This window comes from Balaenoptera acutorostrata, chromosome 10, assembly GCF_949987535.1.
Source record: "Balaenoptera acutorostrata chromosome 10, mBalAcu1.1, whole genome shotgun sequence".
Classification (NCBI taxonomy): domain Eukaryota; kingdom Metazoa; phylum Chordata; class Mammalia; order Artiodactyla; family Balaenopteridae; genus Balaenoptera; species Balaenoptera acutorostrata.
Window position 1 is genome coordinate 82,228,636 of NC_080073.1, and position 21,326 is coordinate 82,249,961.

Here is a 21,326-nt window from a genome sequence, read left to right on the forward strand (position 1 = left end):
AGGAGAAGCCAAGAGACAGCACTGAGCCTTGCACACTCTGGAAGTGGGGGGAAATCCCTTGGCTGTCGGCCTGCGAATCTGGTGAAACTGGGTCACAGCTGGGGTGGACGGTGGGGTGAGGCAGAAAGGGCAAAAGTGATTCAGAGATGAGGCAACGCTTCTCCTGCAAGAGCAGTTAAATGTCCGTGGGACCCGAGGGCTGTTCTGCTCCACGGCAGCTCGGGGTTTCCAGAGGCCGCGTAAATCAAACACCCAGTGGCTGGGAGAGGCCTGAGCCCAGCGGTACCTAGACTTCCCGGGGCCGCACGTGTGCTGCACAAAGGTAGGGGGCGCTACTCACACAGACCACACACAAAGTCTGCCCCAGGAGGAGTAGAGTATAATGTGGCAGGTCTGCTCTAGAGCACAGAGGCCTTGGGCCCTGCGTTTAAAATTCCTATTGTTCTGTGATTAAATGATAATAGAAATAAAGATAACATACAAAAGGGCATGCTGAGTCCCGCTTTGAGAATATGGATTCAGTGTTCAGCCCGCAAGGGGGTGAAAGATCAAGGGAGGCAGGGAAGGAAGCTTCTAGGAGGTCACAGGGTTGCTGAATTTTCCAAGCCCCGGGCCTGGATTTCTCACAGGACAATTCTAGCTCCTGAGGAAGAGACCGGGTTACAGACAGGAGGTGCTCCAGGTTGGGGGGGATGGAGGGGATTAAACACTTCCTAGGACGACAGGCTTGTTACAAAGAACCCCAAAGGGCTGTCCACATTCCTTTGTACGAAGGAATTTTGCTGTATCAAAGGTTGCTTGAAATGAGAGTATTCTTGTGCAAAAGGGGAGGCGAGTCAACTGTCTGGTCCTCCAGGCATTTGTAGAAACAGCGCTGACTCTCACGGGACCTGATGTGCACGCGGGGGGATGCTGGCCGAGCCTCGGGAGGCCAGTGTGGTGCAACAGAACCAGACCCTCACGTCCAAGGCCTGTCCACTTCAGAACCACGTGACCATGGGGCCACTGCGAAATCTGAGCTTGGATTTCTTCAATCCATAACACAGATAACGGAATGAACATAAAACTTAGCTCAGGGGACAGCACCGTGCGAGGGCCCTAGGACGGAACACAGAGCTATGGAGCTATATGCTGTCATCACCGTGACATTACATCATAACGATAACAAGTGTTTACTTTTGGACCAGAGGACACTCCCCAGCTATCAAATAGCACCTAAACCATTGACCACTCTCTCACGGCGATAACATGGCAGCCCGGGCCCCAGCCATCAGCAGTCCCTAGGACCACTCACCGTCACCACCACGTAGAAGCACCAGATCACCGAGCTGAGGTGAAAGACAACCAGCTGTCCAGATTCGTTGAACTTGCTGTGCTTGACCTTGGAGAGATGAAGCCGTTTGCTGATTTTCTAAAGAATAAAGAGAATCCTGCATGTTAACATATGAGTGTATAGGTAACGGCAGGTTTCAAACTCCTGTTTTCTCCCCACAAAAGGGCTGAAGTTTGAAGCCAGCCTCATCCAAGTTATTTCATGGAAGCCTCGTGTGTGCATATAGTGTTTAGTTTAAGGCAAGCATCTTGAGAAAGCAGCGAGATGAATGTCTTTGGCTGAGATGTAAAGAAAACATCCCCAAGGGTTGCTGTGTTCGACCCCTGAGGACACCGTGTCGTCATACTTCAGGCAGCTCCCTCCCGTGTAATAAACACTGTGGTCCCACGTGCTACGAAGGCTTTGAGGGGGACGGAGACCAAACTGTGGTGCAGGAGATCCAGTTGCTAGGTCCAACCGGGGCCTCCACACAAAGCGGAGGCCTCAGAGCTGCAGCCGCTCCACCCGCCGAACCCCCCCAGCTTCCCATCTCGGAATCCAGACACGTCACTCACATCTAAAATGTACTCCTGCACCACAGCGTGCAGGATGATGGTGATGAAGATGTAGAACAAGACCGTGACCAGGTCCTTCGGCCCGTAGTGGTAGTGCACCGTCTCGCCATCTGTGGAGGCAACGAGAGTCACGTCAGCATCCCGGGGTGAGGAAGTGCTCTGGGACCCAAAACTGAAAGGAGATCTGGAGCAGAATGTGCCATCAAATGCTTCCCTTTGGCTGTAACCCCAGACTGAGAAGAGTTTCTTCCCGAGAATCCCACCCACCCTCTGGACTTGGCCCTTGGGAGCACCAGTGCGGAGGGGAAAGGAGAAGCCAGCACACGGCATATCATGACGATGTCTCCTGATCTGGGCAGGAAGGCACAGTGGCTGCAGCCAGCAGTTGGAGACAACCAACCTTCATCATTCCCTGGCTGTGTGACTATAGAAAAGTGACCAACCTCTCTGAGCCGTAATCGCCTTCCCTGTAAAAATGGGACTGCAGTTATACTTCATCGAGAAAGCATGATGCAGGGTTAAGAGTGTGGACTCAGGACTTCCCTGGTGGCACAGTGGTTAAGAATCCGCCTGCCAATGCAGGGGACATGGGTTTGATCCCTGGTCTAGGAAGATCCCACATGCCGCAGACTAACTAAGCCCATGTGCCACAGCTACAGAGCCTGCGCTCTAGAGCCTGTGAGCCACAACTACCGAAGCCCGCGCGCCTAGAGCCCGTGCTCTGCAACAAAGAGAAGCCACCACAATAAGAAGCCCATGCACCACAACAAAGAGTAGCCCCTGCTCTCCACAACTAGAGAAAGCACGCAGCAATGAAGACCCAATGCAGCCAAAAATAAAAATAATTAAAAAAAAAAAAAAAAAGTGTGGACTCAGAAACCTGAGCTTGTATCAAAGCTCTGTCATTTATTTCCTCCCTCTTTGTTTTTGTTTGTTTGTTTTTTTTTTGATATTGATTTTTTTTTTTTTGCCATACTGCGTGGCTTGTGGGATCTCAGTTCCTGGACCAGAGATTGAACCCAGGCCATGGCAGTGAAAGCCCGGAATCGTAACCACTAGGCCACCAGGGAACCCACAACTCCCTCTTTTTCAAAAAAATTCAAGTATAGTTGATTTATAATATTGTGTCAGTTACAGGTGTACAGCAAAGTGGTTCAGTTATACATATATATTTTTTTAGATTATGTTCCATTACAGGTTATTACAAGATATTGAATATAGTCCCCTGTGCTATCCATTAAATGCTTGTGCTTGTCTATTTTATATATAGTAGTGGGCATCTATTAATCCCATACTCCTAATTTATCCCTCCCCCCACCTTGCCCTCTGGTAACTAACTATAAGCTTGTTTTCCATGTCTATCTGTTTCTGTTTTGTAAATAGATTTAATTGTATTATTTTTTAGATTCCACATATGAGTGATATATTTGTCTTTGTCTGACTTACTTCACTTAGTATGATATTCTCTAGGTCCGTCCATGCTGCTGCAAATGGCATTATTTCATTCTTTTTTATGGCTGAGTAATATTCCATTGTGTGTGTGTGTGTGTGTGTGTATAAAACATCTTCTTCATCCAGAAAAAAAAAAAAAGGATGAAAACTTTAATTCAAAAAGATACATGCATCCCAATGTTCACAGCAGCACTATTTACAAGAGCCAAGACGTGGAAGCAACCTAAGTGTCCATCAACAGACAAATGGATAAAGAAAATGTCTTTTATTTCCTATGTGACTCTGGAGCACCTCTGACCTTTCTGTGCCTCAGATTCCTCATCTGTAAAATGAGGATAACAGCAGTTCCTGTACTGCAGGGTTACTGTGAGAATGAGGTGACTTCAAAAACGCAAAGTGCTTACTTAGAATAGCATCTGGTGCATAGTAAGTGCTACACATGTATTTGCTATTATTTTTGTTGTTGTTGGGCTATTGTGAGGATTAAACGAGATAATCTGTATGCAAGATGCTTATCAGTGCCTATAACCATGGGTAGGCATGCACTAAATAGTAGTGTATTAAAATATTATTTAGTAGTAATAAATTAGATGGAATCCCAGGTATCTAAGTCTTGTAAAGCTCTGCTACTACAGCCTCTCTCTCCACGGACAGAGGAGGACTCGTGCCTTCGTTCCAGTTGGCAGGCCTGGATCCCTGGTGCTCTGTGGCCCACCCTCCCCCAAGCAGACACACTGGCCCCCTTTCCAGCTGTGCTGCCTTCGTGCTGAGTCACACACGAGTCATCTGTCTTTGCTGGGATGCGTTTACCAGAAGGCAGGCCAGGGTGGGTGAGTTTCAGGGTGGCTGCAGAGCGAAGCAGAGCTGATTGGGTCACTCTGGGAGTCAACCCATGACCCCGCCACCCTGGACTGGGAGAATGCACTGGTGGGCGGTGGGGGGGGGGGGGTGGGAGGGGGCAGTAAGGACATGGAGCGCATGAACTTTGAGATCAGACAAGCTTCCCCTTTTCCTCTCCCTCCTACCTTCCACAAAGACCCTACTCTGTGAGAGCCACTGGGCTAATTATTGAAACACGCTGCCCCAGCTTCAGAGAGCACAGACCAGTGGGGAGACTGACCAACAAATGTACTATGACCTACACACAGGCAGACAGCCACATGGTGCCAAGAGGTAAACCCAGCCACACAGCGAGCCAAGGCAAGCGAGGGCCGACTCCAGCTGGGGCGGCCCCTCAGGGTAAACAGGAAGACACAGAAACTTGAGAACAAGCTGGGGTAGTCAGGTGCGGGGAGGAGGGCATCCTGGGCAGAGGACGCAGCATCTGCTAAGGACGCAGGCAAGGAGGATGCGGGGCTGCAGGCGGCCAGGGTACCACGTCAAAGGGTGTGGACTTTATCCTGAAGGCAATGTGGAAACATCAAAGAATTCAAACTCAATAGGAAAATGAGCAAATTCGGGCTTCAGAAAGTTTACTCTGGCAGCGGTAAACAGCATCGTGCCTGGAGGTAGACACCAGTGATGCAGGTAAGGAACCACGGGGACCTGAATTAAAGAGGAAATGGGAACAGGGAGGGAGGAGGGCCATCAGCGGCAGAGACCTGGTAAGACTAGGTGACTGACCCGGGATGGGGCTGAGATCAGGGAGGGGAATCAGCACCGAGGACCGAGGAGGAAACATGGGAGGAAGGGGAGAGATGGGCGTATGGGTCAGCCTCTCCTTCCTGCCCTTCCATCATGAGGCTTGCATTACCCTTTCCCTGCCTTCTTCATAAGGGAGGATCAAAGGAGACTAATTAGATGGCAGCATATTTTGAAACTACAAAATAACTAAACACATGCAAAGTTTCACCATCGAGACCAACCTTATTAGGCAAAATAGGATTTATGCTCAATCAAACAAGCATGGTCCAAAAGTAGTTAAATAACATGTCAAGACTTTGAATTATCCATCTTAAAGCCTCTTCAAGTCACCTCCATTCTTCACCCCATATACTATGGTTCCAAAGAGATGTGACCAGAGCCTTAAAACCTTCTTGAAACAAGAATGGATGGATAGACTAATACATTCTTTTTTCCTTTGCTGATGAGAGCTCCTTGCATGTTTATTCATCCACTAATAAACCACGTGCAGGGCCCCATGCTGGGTGCTGGGGGACAGCAGGGTACGAGGTGGGCATGGCCCTGCCTTCTCGGAGCTTAGCCAGTGCACACCAAATTCTCTATACCTAAAAACCAGAGGCCAATAACAACAGCAACAACAAAAACAAAAAACAACCAGACTGAAAATGGGCAAAGATTTGCAGCAATATGGATGGACCTAGAGATTATCATACTAAGTGAAGTGAGTCAGACAAAGACAAATATCATATGGTATCACTTATATGTGGAATCTAAAATATGATACAAATGAACTTATGTACAAAACAAAAACAGACTCACAGACACAGAGAACAAACTTATGGTTACCAAAGTGGAGAGGGAGAGGAGGGATAAATTAGGAGTTTGGGATTAGCAAATACAAACTACTATAGATAAATAAACAACAAGGTCCTACTGTATAGCACAGGGTACTATCATTAGGGAAATGTAGATCAAAACCGCAATGAGATACCACCTCAAACCCATGAGAATGGCCACAATTAAAAAAAAAAAAACAAAACCAACCAAACAAAAAACAGAAAATAACAAGTGTTGACGAGGGTGTGGACAAATTGGAACCTTCGTGCACTGTTTGTGAAAATGTAAAATGGTACAGTCACTATCAGAAACAGTATGATGATTCCTTAGAAAACTAAAAATAGAACTACCAGATGGTCCAGCAATCCTACTTCTGGATACAGACTCAAAAGAACTGGAAGCAGGATCTTGATGAAATATCTGTACACCCATGTTCATAGCACTATTCACAACAGCCAAAGGTAGCAACTACCCAAGTGTCTATCAACAGATGAATGGAAAGACAAAATGTGGTCTACACATACAACAGAACATTATTCAGCCTTAAAAAGGAAGGAAATCCTGTCACATGCTACACAGAGATGAACCTAAAGGACATAATGCTAAGGGAAATAAGCCGTCACTAAAAGACGAATACTGTATGATTCCATCACAGGAGCTTCCCAGAGGAGGAAAACTCACAGAGACAGAAAGAACGGTGGTTGCCAGGGGCTGGGGGCAGGGAGGATTGCGAGTTGCTGTTTAATGGATACAAAGTTTCAGTTTTGCAATGAAGAGTTCTGGAGATTGCACAACAGTGTGAATGTACTTAACACTACTGAACTGTACATTCAGATGATTAAGATGGTCCATATTTCACGGTATGTGTATTTCACTATAATTTAAAAAAAACACCAGCGGCCAGGTGTGATCAGTGCTGTGAGGTGGGCAGGACATGATGAGGGGCAGGGCCCTGGGGAGTAAGGGTCACTGAGGTGGCGCGGGCCAGAGAGCTGGTGAGGGCGGAGTGGTCTGGGCCGAGGCATCTGGGGAAGATCCTGCTGGACAGAGGACTGGCGTGACCTGCAGAGCAGGGGTGGGCAAGCCCAGCTGGCAGACTGGCCGTGGAGAACGACCCTAAAGCTCCCTCTGGAATCTGTCTGTCCTCTGCAGCCCCCACGGTTTCAGAATGCTTCAACGTGCTGTCTCATTTGATCCCTGTAACCACCCATGGGGTGGGCAGAGGGGATGAAGAAACAGGGTTCACAGGGTAAAGGGACAGGGGCCATTTCTCAGGTCTCCCAGTGTCCGGCGGCCCAGCCCAGCCCCCAAAGCCACCTCACATCCCCCCCCCGGCCCCGCCCCCGCCCCCCTACTGGTAAGAAGCTGCTCCTTTGATCTCCTTCTCCCTACAACAGAACAAGCAGCGTCACATCCAAATACTCACAAGCTGTGCTCTGATGCATGCAGATTACCTCTACTGCTTTCCCCTTGTCTGCTACCTTCCTGCTTTTGAGCAGGGCAGGAAAGTAGATTGGTTTGGCCCCTTCTGCTTGCCACAGCGCTGTGGAGGAGGTTGGAACTTTGTGTTTTTCCAAGAGGCTATAAACAAATGGATATTTTTGGATTTTTTTTCTTTTTGAATTTTTGGCTGCTCACTAATTCCTATAAAAATCCTCTCACTCCCCAAGTTAGAGCTCTGACCCTTTAAGCAGTGCCCCTATCCTGCATGAGCTCTCAAAAAGAACGGCGATGGTCTGGCAGTGAGCGACTATGATTTTTTAGAAGAGTATGTTTCAGCACATCTCTGAGCTCTTAGACCAGAGAAGTGATTCCGGCCCTGAGTTACAGCAAAACGCCCGCAGAGACCAGGTGGGGAAGGCAATGAGCAAAGTGGTCCAGGCGTCTTAAGATAAATCCTTTCAACACAGAGGCCGCTGCACTAAACAGGGAACAGTCTTCAGTGCCACAATATGCTCCCCACTGTTTTTCCTTAGCTCTAGGGCCCTCTTGGTCTGTCTTCCACATTTCCACTTTGCAAGAGAAACAAGTTTAAGTTCCATTTCAACCTTACTAAAAGAAAAACAATTCAAACTGGGATACATGGTGGCTGCCAGGCAGTCTCAATGCCGAGAAGACATTAGAGAGGAGTGGAGACTTTGGCAAAGTGCAGAATACATGTCCCAAGGGGTGAAGGAAGGAGTGGGGAAGGCCCTGGGAGGGGTGTGGCCCCGTATTTCAAAAGCAAAGAGAGAAATCCCTACGTCAAATCATCTGATTTTTAAATGCTGGTGACTAATTCCAAAATTGTAAAAACACTTTATGGGCCAACACCAAACTGGCTAAAGAAAACACGCACACAAGCCAACACTCTGACCACAGGCCACCAATTTGCAATCCCCAGCCCAGATGACCCCTGACACCTCCCAACACCCATATTCTGTGAGCCCTCTTTCCTATGCACCACCATGGAGTAGGTCAGTATGTCCCCCGGAGGGGTTAACCTCACCCTGGAAGGAGCACCTTCAATAACGACCCACCCTCTGTGGATGTCATCCTGTCTTCCGTCAAAAGTGACACTTGCTTTGTTTATCTCTGATCAAAGTTTAAAAAGAGAGTCAACGTGATCACTAAGAGCCTGGCTGCCCGCGGCCCTTTGGGAGCGGCACTCTTACTGGCCTCCTGTCTGGCTTCCTATGACTAACAGACATTTTCTTGTTTCCCCTGGTGTCACCTGTAAGCAGCTTCTCCCGCATGCCTTCACAGGTCCCGTCTTGTCTGGATACAGCTGTGCAGTCTCTGACCTCCTCCCCGGGACCTGAGCTGGCCCGTGGCCACCTGTGGCTGACGCCCCATCTGCTCTTCACATCCCCTTAAAGTCTGGCCACCTGCCAGCCAGGCTTCTGCCTTTGTCCGAAAACCTGGTGGCTTATAGAGCATCACTGCACACGTGGATGCCTCCTTTCTCTCCCGGCTTCCTTCCTAAGCCCTGCAAACCTGGATTTGTGAGTTACTTTCTGTTGGTTTTTGTGCTTTTGGCCAACTCTGTTTTCCCATTATTTTGAATCTTTTACAATATATATAAATCCAGAACTTAGATATGAAAAAATACCATAAGCAAAATCAAAAGGCAAGTGATGACCAAGGGGAAAATGTTTACAATTCGGATCATAAACAAAGGCTAATCTCGCTAATGTATGAAGAGCACCTAGAACCTAAGGATGAAAAGATAACCCAACAGAAGAATGGGCAAAGGGTATGAATGGACAGTCCACAGAGAAGAGAAACACAGATGGCCCCTATACATTTAAAAGGATGCTCAACCTCACACAGAAGAGAAATGAAGGGACTTCCCTGGTGGTCCAGTGGTAAAGAATCCACCTTCCAATGCAGGGGATGGGGGTTCGATCCCTGGTCGGAGAACTAATATCCCACATGCAGCAGAGCAACTAAGCCCGCATGCCACAACTACTGAGCCTGCACGCCTCAACTAGAGAGCCTGCATACCTCAAACTACAGAGCCCACGCGTTCTGGAGTCCACACGCCACAACTACAGAATCCATGTGCTCTGGAGCCCGTGCGCCACAACTAGAGAGAGAAAACCCACACACCACTAGAGAGAAGCCTACATGCCACAACGAAGAGCCCACGTGCCACAACTAAGACCCAATGCAGCCAAAAATAATAAACAAATAAATAAGATAACTAAAATAAATATTTTTTAAAAATATGCCAGACTTCCCCGGTGGCACAGTGGGGGTAAGCTGGGAAGAAGTGAGAGAGTGGCATGGACATATGTACACTACCAAATGTAAAATCGATAGCTAGTGGGAAGCAGCCACATAGCACAGGGAGATCAGCTCGGTGCTTTGTGACCACCTAGAGGGGTGGGATAGGGAGGGTGGGAGGGAGACGCAAGAGGGAAGAGATATGGGGATATACGTATATGTATGGCTGATTCACTTTGTTATAAAGCAGAAACTAACACACCAGTGTAGAGCAATTATACTCCAATAAAGATGTTAAAAAAAAGAAGAATCCACCTGCCAGTGCAGGGGACACCGATTCGAGCCCTGGTCCAGGAAGATCCCACATGGCGCGGAGCAACTAAGCCCGTGCGCCACAACTACTGAGCCCGCGCTCCAGAGCCCACACGCCTCAACTAGCGAGCCTGCGTACCTCAAACTACAGAGCCCACGTGCCCTGGAGCCCGCACACCACAACTAGAAAGAGAAAACCCACACACCACAACTAGAGAGAAGCCCGTGTGCCGCAACTAAGACCCGACGCAGCCAAAAATAATAAATAATAAATAAAATAAAATAAATATTTAAAAAAATATGCCGGACTTCCCCGGTGGCACAGTGGTTAAGAATCCGCCTGCCAATGCAGGGGACATGGGTTTGAGCCCTGTTCGGGGAAGATCCCACATGCCGCGAGCAACTAAGCCTGTGCACCACAACTACTGAGCCCACGTGCCACAACCACAGAAACGCGTGTGCCTAGAGCCCATGCTCCGCAACAAGAGAAGCCCCCGCTCTCCACAACTAGAGAAAGCCCGCGCGCAGCAACGAAGACCCAACACAGCCAAAAATAAATAAATAAAGTTATTAAAAGAAAAATGCCACTCTTCTCAGTAACATTCTGTTTAAAAAAAAGAAAGAAAAGAAAAAACTATTTAAAAAAGAAAAAGAAGAGAAATGAACTACAGCTACAATGAGATACCATCTCATCCCTGTCAGATTGGCAGCAATCCAAAGCTTGACGCACACTCTTGCTGAGGCTGCGGGGAAACAGGCTCTCTCTCCCACTGCTGGTGGGATGCAGAATGGACCACCTCTTCGGAAGGGCAGTTTGGTAATTTCCATGGCGATTACAAATGCATCAGCCCTTGGATGCGGCAATTCCACATCTGGGAATTTATCACACAGCCGTACCTGCCACGTTCAAAATGACACATGCACAAGGTTGCACACAGCAGCATGGTTTTTGACAATAAACTGATGGAAACAACCCAAGAAGTTTTCATCTACGGAGGACCGGGTAAACAGACCAGAGTTATAGACACTGGGGCTTATAACACACAGTTGTAACACGCTGTGGCTGTGGACCACAGTGCCAGCCTCTCCGTGGATCCCAGGGGTACACACTGCTGCATGTATGTCCACCCCAGGACCAGTGAATCAGAAACTTGGGCATGACCCAGGGATCTGTGCTTAAATTCCCCAGGGGATTCTGACGCACGTACTGATATAAAAAATGGAGCCATTTTAAAAAATCAGGGAGAAATGAAGGGCAAGAACAGGTAAAACTGATCAGGAAACGTGAAAGCAGAAGAGCGGTTGCTTTGGGAGGGGGTGTTGACTGGAAGGGCATGAGAAAGTCGGGAGGGCTGTCTCCCGACCTGGTGCGCACAGATGTAAAAATTCATCACGCTGAGCCCTTAAGAACGTGTGTGCTTTACTACTGTATAAACCACTTAGTCTGTGGTACTTTATCACGGCAGCCCTAGCAAACTAATACACACACACACACACACTCTCCCTCCCTCTCTCTCCCAGGCTGCCCGGAGAATTAAAGAATCTGCAGAGTTACCATTTTAACCCCAGACTGCATGATTTGTAATCTATTTTCTCCAGCTTTATAGAACGTAGGAAGACAAGGATATTTTTATGATGTAAAAATGTAGCAAAAAAGGAGAGATGTAGCAAAAATGAGAGATGCATTAAAGAGAATTTGGAAATAAAAGTGCCCAGCCTCTACATAGTTTTCCTGATGTACCATTCCTTTTTATAAGGCTATGTAACCCGGCCTGTGGCCTTCAAGAAAGAAGTATCTCAGCAACTCCTGGTGCCAGGCCCACACTCAGCCCCTCCACTGTTTCTAAGTCTGAGGCTTCTACTTACAACTGGCCTGGGCAGACAACATGCAGCGCGAGGCGGAAGGTGTGAACTTTTTGTTAATTCACTGAGAGCCATAAAGAGGAAACAGCTCCTCGAGATCACATACCAAAAAATGTCTAAAATCACAGCCTTTTTTTTTTAACTTGGATAAAAATAACATCAACAAGCTCATTGTTAAATTAAGGACAAAAATTATTTCAGTAAGAACAACTGAGTAAGAAAAAAACATGATCCTGGCCAGACAGGAGAAGAAAAGATTTGATCAGGAGAAATGGGAGTGCGGGGGAGGGGAGGCAGCCGTTCAAAGATGCTACCGGCTTGGTCAGCTTCAGGCTGGTTAACAATTAGCCACAGTCACTCAACCCAGTGGTTCTTGCTTAAACCTCTAGAAGCTCCACGTGGGATAAATTCTCCAGGCTGTAACAGGCGATTGGACAAAAATCAAGTGTAGGTGGGAAGGGGACACACTTCCAAGGTGCTGTTACCTGGAGGTGACCTCTTACGGTTCCTCCACTTTCCTGCACGACTGTTATACTTAGATAATAACTGCTATGGTCTGAATGTTTGTGTCCCCTGCCAAGTTCACATGTTGGAATTCTAACCCCCAAAGATGATGGTATTAGTGGGTGGGGCCTTTGGGGAGGTGTTTAAACCATGAGGATGGAGCCCTCATGCATGGAATTAGTGCCCTTATAAAAGAGGCTCCAGAGAGCTCCCTTACCCGCCCACCACATGAGGACACAGCAAGAAGTCTGTGACCTGGAAGAGGGTCCTCACCTGACCAGGCTGCACCCTGATCTCGGACGTCCAGCTTCCAGAACTGTGAGAAGTAAATTTCTGTTGTTTATAAGCCACCCAGTCTGTAGTATTTTGTTATAGCAGCCTGAACAGACTAAGAAAGTTTAATAAGTAGTTTCTGCTTACTGAAAAAATAAAAGATCAAGTCCAGGGCTGGCTATAAGCCCCACTCTTCCTCAGATGCCAACCAATACAGTGAGGGCAGTGAAGACTCTGGTTTATTTTCTCTTATTCATACAGACAGGACCTTAGGGCCAAAGGGGATCTTGGCAGCTGTTTGGCCCGAGGGACCAGGATGGACCCAGATCTCTGCCTTCCTCGTTGGGTCCCCTGGGCCATGCCCACCATCCCGTTTGGCAACCCAACCTTCCCACAGCTCCCCTGGGCCCTGGTGCTGCATGGGGTGTGAGCAGCCCAGACCCTCCTCTGCCCTTACTGCTGTATCCTTGGGAATGTCCAGCAACTCTCTCCCTTGGTATAAAAGGACAAGGCCAGGCTCTGTGAGTCTCAAGTCTCTTGTAGCTGGACAGACCACAGGTCCGGGTTGGGCAGCTTTCGTCTGTAATCAAGTCAGGTTTCCTCCTCCGGAGCCCCTGTCGTCCACCTGTCTCTTCCCTTTTTGTCCCCCACAAGCTCATCTTACAAACAGGGGCTCGGTTTGATATGTGATGCCAATCTTCCAAGTACATGATACAAGCACAAGACAAGACTAACTCCTACCAGCTAGCAAGGGAACAAAACACACTCTGAGCCCTGGACAAAGGCCTTCGCTGAATGAGGCTTTAAAACCATCTGTCTGAGGTTGTTTTGATGGGGCCGTGTGTCTCATCTTGGAAGGGCTGTGAGAACAAGGGCCACGCTACGGTGTGGGAGGGTCCCGGGCTTTTCATCTCCAGCTGCTAAATGCTACACGGCAGCTGGTGGTGATAAAACCACCGGGACCAACAGAGCCAGGTGATGGGTCCCTGTCCCCTTTGCTTACTGTGAAACCAACCCTTCTCTCAAAGAGGCCCCTCGCGTCCAGCCTTCTCGCTCTAGGTGCCCAGGAACACCCAGGTGCCCGTGACTTCTGGGCAGCAGCAGCCCAGCTGGAAACCAAATCCACCCATGATAGTCCCCCCTCCCCCGCTCCTAAACAGTTATAGCAAAACCAAAACTGGACAAGAACAGAAAGATGCAAATGAGTTACTGGATTTACGGGGTTTCCGTCTCTTACCTTTGGGGTTGGAAGCACAGGGTCATCTGCAAGCCTACTTAGAGCTTTTCACCCAGGGCAGCAGCACTTCAAACACCTGGGGATCTCGTTAACATGAAGGTTCCGGTGCAGAAGGTCTGATGTGGGGCCTGGAGTCTGTGTTTCTAACAAGTTCCCAGGTGATGCTGGTCTGTGGACAACCTGAGTAGCAAGTGCCTCCTGCATTCCTGTCTTTAGGAATCGCTGGGGTTGAGACAGTGACCTTCACCCTCGATTTGACAGGTGGGGATGGAGACCCAGACGCTACATGGTTAGCCCAAGACAACTCAGCAAACTAGTGGCATGACTCAAAAGAACCTAGTATATTTTAGCCTGTCTGGGGTCACCTGTTCTACATCAGAAGGGGAGCCAGCAGCCCATGAGTCTGTCTGTGGGAAGATTCAAGCCTCTATTCTTTGCTGACCTTTTACAGTCTATATACTTCTGGCCATAATAGCAGATACTCTGTGGTATTTGAATCAGAAAGACTTGGAGTGTCTAATGGCAAGACCAGACACATGACATTTTATTCCTTGCCGGAGCTGGGCTGGGTGTATGGTTGCAGATTAAATACAGGACGGTCAGTGAAACTTGAATTCCAGATAAACAGAGAATATTTTTCTACTGTAATTATGCCCCATATACTTGAGATATACTTACACTAAGAAAAGTACTTGCTGTTTATCTGAAATGCCAATTTAACAGGTGGCCTTGGATATTTTATTTGTTAAGTCTGGCAACCCTAACAGGTGGGAATGAGGAGAGACGGGATGTGGTGACAAGAACATTTCCTGCTTAGGGACCTCTCTGGTGGCGCAGTGGTTAAGAATCAGCCTGCCAATGCAGGCGACACAGGTTCGAGCCCTGGTCCGGGAAGATCCCACATGCCGCAGAGCAACTAAGCCCGTGCACCACAACTACTGAGCCTGCGCTCTAGAGCCCGCGAGCCACAACTACTGAGCCTGCGTGCCACAACTACTGAAGCCCGCGCACCTAGAGCCCGTGCTCCAGAACAAGAGAAGCCACCACAATGAGAAGGCCGCGCACCGCAACAAAGAGTAGCCCCCTCTCGCCGCAACTAGAGAAAGCCCGTGCACAGCAACGAAGACCCAACGCAGCCAAAAATAAATAAATAAATAAATAAAAATTTATAAATTAAAAAAAAAGAACATTTCCTGCTTCATCGCTGTTTACCTTAAAGAAAACCCCAAGGACGCTGGCACTGCCCCAAGATGCACAACTTCTGACTGCAACAACTGTACCCATCTCTTCTTTGAGTTCATCTCTCTGAACGGAGCTTAATCTTCTTAACTAGCTATTATAATGTGACAGAATCATGTATTTACAGCTAGTATTATGAGTTGAACCACGTCCCCACAAAATTCTCATGAATTCCTAACCCCCAGCACTTCAGAATGTGAGCTTATTTGGAGTTAGGGTTATTGCAGATGTAAAGAGTTAAGATGAGGCCATAGTAAAGTAGAATGGGTCCTAATCCAATATGACTGGTGTCCCTTTAGAAAGGGGAAACGGGACGCAGAGGCTACTATGGACACAGAGTAAAGATTGGTGTCCCGCTGCCACAAGCCAGGGAGCATGGCCCTGCTGACACCTTGATCTTGGACTTGTACAATACGTTACATTTCTGTTGTTTAAGCCACTCACCTTGTGGTATGTTTGTCACCACTGGCCTATAAACACATGCTGGGAGCCGGGAAGAAGATAGGAGAGAAGGAGAGGGAGGAAAGGAAACAGGCAAAAAAACTCATCAGCGTTCCCACTGGCTATTTTCTATAGAACTTGAAAACCTCTGCTGAGGGAGGATGAGGGATTTAGAAACAGTAGATCACTTTGTATGAAAACCATTACTGCTCTCCTAAAAATTCACATTTTAAACATTGAGTTGAACGAGTTACAGGCCACTTAAAGAAGAAAGCTTAGAAATCAGAATTGACCCTGGTTATACAAATAGGATCCATCCCCAAGCACCTGCAACCTTAAAGCGATTTTGGGGGGAGGGCTTTAAATTCGCAACCTCAACAGGCCTCGGTTACGAACTGCTTCTTTCCCGTGAGAAATCTGCCCTCCTCTGCAACTTATAAACCAAACATCACCACACTGGGTTTGGTGATCAAGGAGCTCAAAACAAAATTAAACAGGCTACTCTGATTGCACTGTCTCTCTGGATGATTTGCTTGTCCTATTTCAAACAGCCCCAAATGGCAAGATTTAAATAAAAGTCAGGCTATTTAGCAATACTTGATCTTCTCTTTCAGTATGGATTTTATGTCCCTTCACCTCTAGGAGGATTCTAGGGGTAGAATTGCATAGCCCCACCCTAGAAAAATGCCAAACCTTGCAGGCTCCTGTCACACTGGCCTTCCTTCAGTGACTAGAACGCGCCAAGGTGTCTGTGCCTCACTTGAGGCCTTTGCACACGCTGATCCCTATGCCTGGAACGTTCTTTCTTCTGCCCAGACCCCCTCCCTAAACCCCCTACACCACCTGCACACACACTCGGTTCAAATGGCAGTTTCCCAGAAACACTTGGTCATCACCCTTTGATTTTTCCTCATCACACAACCTTGTATATTTCCTTCACCACCCTTATCACAACTATAATTATTTATTGTTTGCTGTGTGTTACCTATTCTCTCCCTAATAAACAGTAAGTTCCATGAGTCAGAGATCAGACATGTTTTATAATTACTTTATAGTCCGGGCCTGACGCACAGCAGGCACACAAATATTTGTCTGGATTAATCGATTAATTAATTAGTTAAAACAAACAAATTGACAGCATGATAGGAACTTGGGGGAACGCTCCTCCTGCTCAGAAGCTTTGGGTTCAGCCCTGGAGCAAGAAGCCTTTGCTTCATGCTAAATGAGAGGGAAGCGTTTAGGTATCACTTGTCTCCCAATTTCTCTGGGAAAGTCTTTTTTCAAACTAAAAAAAAAAAAAATCAACCCTCTGGTCACGATCTGACTTTACAAACAGGCCCTTCCTACAATAAAGGCACGTCCCGCTCACATGTACTTCAACTGCCATGGTCCCCAGGACAATACTTCCTCCCGGTAGTTAACAAAGCAGTGCTGGGCTATGATCTGGCATCCCCTCTAAATTCAGGGACTTCCTTGGCGGTCCAGTGGGTTAAGACTCCACGCTTCCACTGCAGGGGGCACGAGTTCGATCCCTGGTCAGGAAACTAGGATCCCATGTGCCACGTGGCATGGCCAAAAAATTTTTTTTAATTTTAAAAATTAAAAAAAAAAAAAAAAAAAAAAGGAAATTGACTTCAGGGAGAAATGTAATGAAAATACGAGCACAACCTTTGATAGGTGGACATCTCTTTATAAATTAATAAACTGGCATTTTGACATTAAAAAAAGAAGCCTATGCATTTTATATTTACCGAAAAACAGGATTTATGGGTCATAAGAATTAGATGACCGAGGGTTTTGGCAATACATATATAAAACCTTTAAATGTACATACTACTCGACCCAGAAATTCCAGTAATAGGAATTTATCCTAAAAAATAATCATGAATGCAGGAAGTCACAAAAATGTTTACTGTAGCACTATAAAAGCTGGAAATATCCAATAATATGGGATTGAATAAATAACTGTAGTAATCCCTATTAATAAATACTCTGTAGCTTTTCAAAATGTCTTATTGAATGGAAGAATACTGAAGGACATGGTAAAAGGCTTCATCATCTGCTAACAGCAAAAAACTGGTTATGACTCAAGATTCCAAAATGCTAACTGTAGTTTTTGGGTGGTGGGGTCATGTGTGATTTTTATCTTCTTATGTTTAGCTGTATTTTATAAATTTCCTGTGAGAGTCATAAATATACTTTGGAAAATGTTTATTTAAAAATAAACTGCAACCAGTCACAAAAGGACAAATACTACATGATTCCACTTATATGAGGCCCTAGAAGAGTCCAATTTATAGAGACAAAGTAGAATGGTAGTTGCCAGCGGGTGGGGGAGGGGAGAATGGGGGGTTATTGTTTAAGAGGTAGAGTTCAGTTCTGCAAGATGAAAACAGTTCTAGAGATGGATGGTGGTGATGGCAGCCCAACACAGTGAAGGTACTTCAATGCCACTGAACTGTACACTTAAAAATAACTAAGATAGTAAATGATATGTGTATTTTACCCCAATTTTTTTTTAAACCAAAAAAACTTAAAGAAAAATTTAAATCCGTAAATCATAAGTACAGCTGGGTCTAGAGGTGTCCTAGTTATTAGGATTGTCAAGAGACAGGAGTAGAGAAGGCTGAATTTGACCTTGGACCACACAGCATCAAACAAGACAGTCTGTGTGCCTGCCAGGCTGGCGTGTGCCTGGGAATGAGCGGGTGTTGCCTTGTCTCCTGACTACGGCGCTGGCCATGGCATTTCCTGTCTCCTCCTTCACGAGCGTGGAATTTTCTCCCTCTCCTGCCAGCGTCCCTCGCTCTGATTCTAGATGAAGGGCCGAGTTGGCTGTCCCAGAGGGGTGACTTCCCCCAGAGCCTGGCTACAGGGACTGCAGTGGCAGGCGAGTCCAGGAAAGACTCCGGCCACGTCCTGCAGAGACCACGGGTTAAGGGATTTGCCCCCAGCGTCCTTCAGCTAGCCGCGGGTGGAGCCAGGCCAAGAAAGGAATCTGACCTCCAAGTCCAGACAACTCGCCTGTCCACTGCAGAATGAAGAGGGGAGGGCTGGATTCAGTGAAGAACATTCCACCTTTATTCGCCATGAGGGCACCAGCGATGCCCAGTTCCTGGAGGTGGACCCGAGAACCTCAAGCTCGCAGAGCGTCAGGCTAAGGGCTAGACGTGGCCCGAAGCTGCATCTTGAGAGCAACAGGGAGTTGGATGCTGAGTCTAAATATCTAAAATGATCATACACATACACAGGAAAAGGAAGTTTTCCAAGAACTTTGGGGTTAACAGGGCCCAGGAAAGATAGAGACCAGTGCTTTTCTTACCTGCTGTAGGCACGCTAACATTATACTGAGGTAAAATAAATAGGAAGGCAGTCTTGGCGGTGACCTGTGAAATAGAGGGAAAAAGTTCCATGTTAGCTTTTTGTCCACATCAAAAGAAACAAGCAAAGCCTGCTACCAGCCCTGGGGCCACGCCTTTCACACCTCAGACCCACAGGCCTCTCCAATGAAGGGTTTCACCTAGAGCACAAGTTAGCACCATTTGTTTTTTTCCCATTTTCTTTAATGACATCCCTCCCAATACCTGCACTAAAAACAAACAAAACAATCCCAAGTCCTGGAGGGTATCTAGACTTGTACTCGCTGCAGATGGAATACAACAAGGTGTGCTTGGCCAGCTGAGAGCTCACAAGCAAAGGGTACAAATCTGTCTGCCATTCACTCATTCAAGTGTTTATCAAGTTAGTTTTAAGTCCCCAGCACTGGTGAAGTCAGAAACTAACAGAAGGTGAGGTCACAGCCTTCCAGAGGTTTCCAGAACTTAGGACCTAGCCGAGGTTCCCCAGCACGCTGGCTAACTGCACCGTGGGCGGCAGCCCGCAAAGTCTAAACTTGAGCCTCAGAAACAGAGAATTCCAGCTGCTAATTTCACATATGCCCTATTGCGGGGCAGGACATAACACTCCACACTGTTGGTCTGTTTATTTCGAAAGCTGCCCTTCAAATCTTGGTTGTGCTGTGAAAGAACTGTGGTCGTCACTTGGTTATTAATGGCCAGCTCAGTCCTCTTTCAATTCAGCCTGCAGGGGAGAGACTACAAGATGCAGGATTCGAAGCTTGGACTCAAGAACCGATTGCCTAGGTTCAGACGCTGCCTCTGCATTTGCCCACCTCGCAACCATGAGCCGTGATCTTACACCTGGCGCCTCACTTCCCGTGCCTCTAAAAGGCAGGATATTTGTGGTACTCCAGCTGGTCTGGGTGGCGATGGCCCAGCTGTTAGCATTGTTTAAAGCTCCCCAGATGTTTCTGACGTGCAGCGGGGGCTGAGAAGTTCTGGAGCAGGTGCGGAGGCCAGGTGAGGGGCGGCCAGACCCCAGGCCTTTTCTGGGACGCCCCTGGGGACACCTCATCAGTAGCGTTACTGGTTCTCCTCTAAACAAAAAGATGTGAAGGGTGCACCGTGGGTGTGGAGGAAACACACTGGACTGTGGCAGAAGCAGCAGGGAAATGGTTGAATGATGCCTTCCGGCCCCTCCACCAAATGCTGTACCATACTCAAGGCACAATCTCTCCTTCAGTTTTATTCAGGAAACACACTTGTCTTTTCAGCTGGTGGGCCGAAGAGGACCTCTGTGGGGTTCTGGCTGACCAGTACCCCTTTGCCCCTTCCCAACATACCAGGACTTCCAGAGGAGACACCCCTCCCCAGCTGTGTGTTGTCACTGTGGTGACCACGGTCCTCCCAGGAGGATACAGGGAGCAGACCCTCTCCCCAGCCCATCAGACCCCCTCTCCTGGGCTCTGAATCTTGAGCGGGGATGGAGGAAGAGCTGGTTAGCCCTGAGTGCCTTCCAGACTTTTCTGCTGGGGTTCCCCAGACCCCATCACCTGTATGAACCCCCAGACGGCCTCCTGAAGTTGGCCAGAGTCCATTCCTAAGAGACATCAGAATCCCATGCATAGAGCACATTCGAACCCCTGGGGGAGGTTCTAGAATCTCGATGCCTGGGCTGCCCCGGCCAATTAACCCTGCCCCTCGGGGGCATCAGGGAGCCGCCCACACGGAGCCCAGCCCGGGAGCCCCTCATGGGAGCCCCACCCTCACCAGCCTCGCAAAGCAGGCCTCTCTGGCCAGTCACTGTCTGCGTCCTCCAGAGAATTCATTTCATTTACCCAACTTATGTTTTAGGTCAATTTTTATTTTAACTTCAAAAGAAACATACTTTTTAAAAAGTGAAACAATTCAGAAATACGTAAAGTTAAAAACTGAATATTCACTCTACGGTCTTGGTTTTCCTCTCTCTCTCCACATGTATGGGGTCAGTTCTCTGAGAGCTTTTCCCATGCATTTCTACACTTGGAATTTATTTCATTTTACTCTGACATTATAACTTGGATTGTGTTTATGCCACTTGACAAGAGCTACAACTTTCTTTTCTAATTTTTTTTTTAATTGAACTATAGTTGATTTACAATGTTGTATTAGTTTCTGGTGTACAGCAAAGTGATTCAGCGATATATATATATACATATACACATATATAAACATATACATACACATATACACTTTTTCAAATTCTTTTCCATTATAGTTTATTACAGGATATTGAATATAGTTACCTGTGCTCTACAGTAGGACCTTGTGTTTTATCTATTTTATACAAAGTAGTTTGTATCAGCTAATCCCAAACTCCTAATATATCCCCTTTGGTAACCATAAATTTGTTTTCTATGTCTGTGAGTCTATTTCTGTTTTGTAAATAAGTTCACTTGTATATTGTAGATTCCACATATAAGCAATATTATATGGTATTTGTCTTTCTCCTTCTGACTTATTTAGTATAAGAGCTACAACTTATTAAATACTATTTAAATCACTTTCTTAGCTCTGTTAATCAAATGGTTGTTACAGGAGCATAAAGACCAAGGCACAAAAATATTCAGAGT

At 47.1% G+C, this 21,326-nt stretch overlaps 1 protein-coding gene across 2 annotated transcripts in view; it reads right to left on the reverse strand.

Annotated features, from left to right (window-relative positions):
* The window catches only part of TRAM2 (translocation associated membrane protein 2), a 75,079-nt gene that overhangs the window by 16,243 nt on the left and 37,510 nt on the right, over positions 1–21,326 (reverse strand). For both annotated transcript variants that reach the window (XM_007193874.2, XM_007193873.2), the window contains exons 2-4: positions 18,699–18,762; positions 1,888–1,997; positions 1,295–1,411 (exon numbers count right to left, since the gene is read on the reverse strand). In XM_007193874.2, coding sequence (XP_007193936.1) covers positions 1,295–1,411; positions 1,888–1,997; positions 18,699–18,762 — 291 coding nt within the window. The remainder of the gene's footprint in view (positions 1–1,294; positions 1,412–1,887; positions 1,998–18,698; positions 18,763–21,326) is intronic.